The sequence below is a fragment of the Manacus vitellinus genome, unplaced genomic scaffold (assembly GCF_001715985.3).
Source record: "Manacus vitellinus isolate BGI_N305 unplaced genomic scaffold, ASM171598v3 scaffold_141_pilon, whole genome shotgun sequence".
NCBI lineage: Eukaryota > Metazoa > Chordata > Aves > Passeriformes > Pipridae > Manacus > Manacus vitellinus.
The window spans coordinates 174,244-176,375 of NW_021939012.1; the positions used below are offsets into that span (position 1 = coordinate 174,244).

Genomic DNA, 2,132 nt, shown 5'->3' on the forward strand with positions numbered 1-2,132 from the left:
CCATACTTAAAAATTCTTAGTTACTCTTTTTCTTAGCATTAAATCAGCCACAGAATAGTTAGATTGGTTTTTTCAGCATGTCTGTGCTGTGAGCCCTGCCTGGGAGTGAGAGGATTCCCAAGTTTATTAGGAAATGTTCATTTATTTCCCAGTGACTGAGCACTTGGCAATCCAGGGGCAGCAGAGCCCAGCCAGCCCTCAGTGGCTACTGGGGTGGAGAAGGGGAATTGTTTTAGTGGAATTGCTGCTTAAACAAGTTGGGCCATGATTTAATGTCACAAAGTCACAGAATCCCAGGATGGTTGGGGTTGGAAAGGTCCCCACAGGTGGCAGATTTATCCCGACTAAATCCTTCTGTCTCTCCCTTTTTCTTGCAGGACTTATTTTTTAAATACACGTGGAATAACTTTTTGCATTTCCAAGTGGAACTGTCCATAGCAGCTATTCTGTCCCACTCTGTGCAAGAGGGCAAACCCCCCACGAGTGAGCAGGAGAGCACAGAGGAGGCTCCCAACGGGACCGCGGTGCACACGGAGCCTCCGGCCAACACCCCCGAGAACCTCATGGTCACCCACGTGAGTCACCACGCTCTGGGGCCCCTCTGCACTGCTTTAACCAGCAGTTGGTGGATCAGCCATTCCAGAGCGTGGAGTTTCATTCCTCTTAGTTCCTTGTTGTTTGTTGTTGGTTCTCATGGCTCCGCACGTGCTTCTGTACATTTATTTTTAGCATCCTGTTACAAAATAAACGTCAAAATCACCGCAGTTAACGGGCTCGTGAATCCATTGCTATTCAATTCCGGTTTTTTTAGTAAAAACACCTATAAATTTTGGACAAAAAAACCTCCCTGAGCGCATTTCAGCTTCCCTCTGGGGGCCCTGCTGGTGAGACCTTGGTGCTGTGGTTCCAAATGCCAGCAGTGTTTCCATCCCTGCTGCTGGGAAGCCCAGGAGAGGGGGGGATGTTACAGGTGTTGCTGTTCTCCCTGGGGAGATCCTTGGGGAAAATAATTGTGAAAGAAGGAATTCTTGGGCAAGGGAAGTGCTGGAATTTGAGGGTTTGGGGAGCGAAGGGAGGAACCGAAGAACCCACGTTCAGTCTCCTGAGCTGTGAGTGTTCCTTTGGAAAATCCTGACTGTTCTCCCTCTTCTCCCCTCCAGCTGTTCCAGAAGTGCTGCCTGGTGCAGAGGATACTGGATGCCTGGGAAGCCAATGACAAAATCCAGTAAGGAATTGGTGCCCCAGGGCTGCACATTGAACCACTGGGAGGATTTACAGCTTAGTGGTGTCTGAACCCACTGGGATTTTGGTTGGGATTTGGAATTGGAGTGGTTTGCATGTTAAAAAGCCAAATTCCCCAAATACACATAGAATTTGAAAGCCTTATTATTTTTTGGGGTGTCTCTTAACACCTCATCCCAAACACACAATCTGCTGCTTTCCCAGGAAATCACAAAGAATATTCACTTTTTTCCTTTCTTGTGTTTTTGTTTTAAATCCATAATTATATTCTCCCTACAGTGGAAAACTGTGGAAACTGAGGTGGCCAAGCATTTGTGCCCTGGATTTGGTATTTTCCCTTTATAAACTCCTTGGATATGTGCTGATTCCAGTGATAAGAACTAAAGAATTAAAAAATCCTAAAACATATTAAAGTGAAAATACTTTGGAGGCTTCAGTTTCCTTGTCCAGTTGAATGTTTTGGTCTTCCCTCACTATTTTGAGCTCTGGATGGAGCTGGAGCTGATTTAGGCCAGAAGTGCTGGGTTGGGGTTTGGTTTGATTTTGTTGTTGTTGGTTTGGGTTGGGTTTTTGGGGTTTTTTGGTCTTTTCCCTCTTACAACCCCTTGCCTCGATGACAAATTCTGCTGGTAACTTCCTTGCCCAGTGCCCAGTTCTGTAGGGACCAAAAATATCCCTGGTTGTTCCTGAAGAGTTTTCCCAATTCCATGAGAAGGGAGCTGGCAGGGTCCTGGGGCAGGAGCTCCTGGAATGCTGGGATTTGGAAGGCTGTTCCTGAGGCAGGAGCTCCTGGAATGCCGAGGGGCTGGGAGGCTGTTCCTGGGGCAGGAGCCCCTGGAATGCTGAGGGGCTGGAAGGCTGTTCCTGGGGCAGGAGCTCCTGGAATGCTG

At 47.7% G+C, this 2,132-nt stretch overlaps 1 protein-coding gene across 1 annotated transcript in view; it reads left to right on the forward strand.

Annotated features, from left to right (window-relative positions):
- Window positions 1-2,132, forward strand: part of PPP6R2 (protein phosphatase 6 regulatory subunit 2) — a 30,498-nt gene that overhangs the window by 14,446 nt on the left and 13,920 nt on the right. Inside the window, exons 8-10 of the mRNA XM_029958142.1 lie at window positions 378-575; window positions 1,161-1,225; window positions 1,522-1,649. Coding sequence (XP_029814002.1) covers window positions 378-575; window positions 1,161-1,225; window positions 1,522-1,649 — 391 coding nt within the window. The remainder of the gene's footprint in view (window positions 1-377; window positions 576-1,160; window positions 1,226-1,521; window positions 1,650-2,132) is intronic.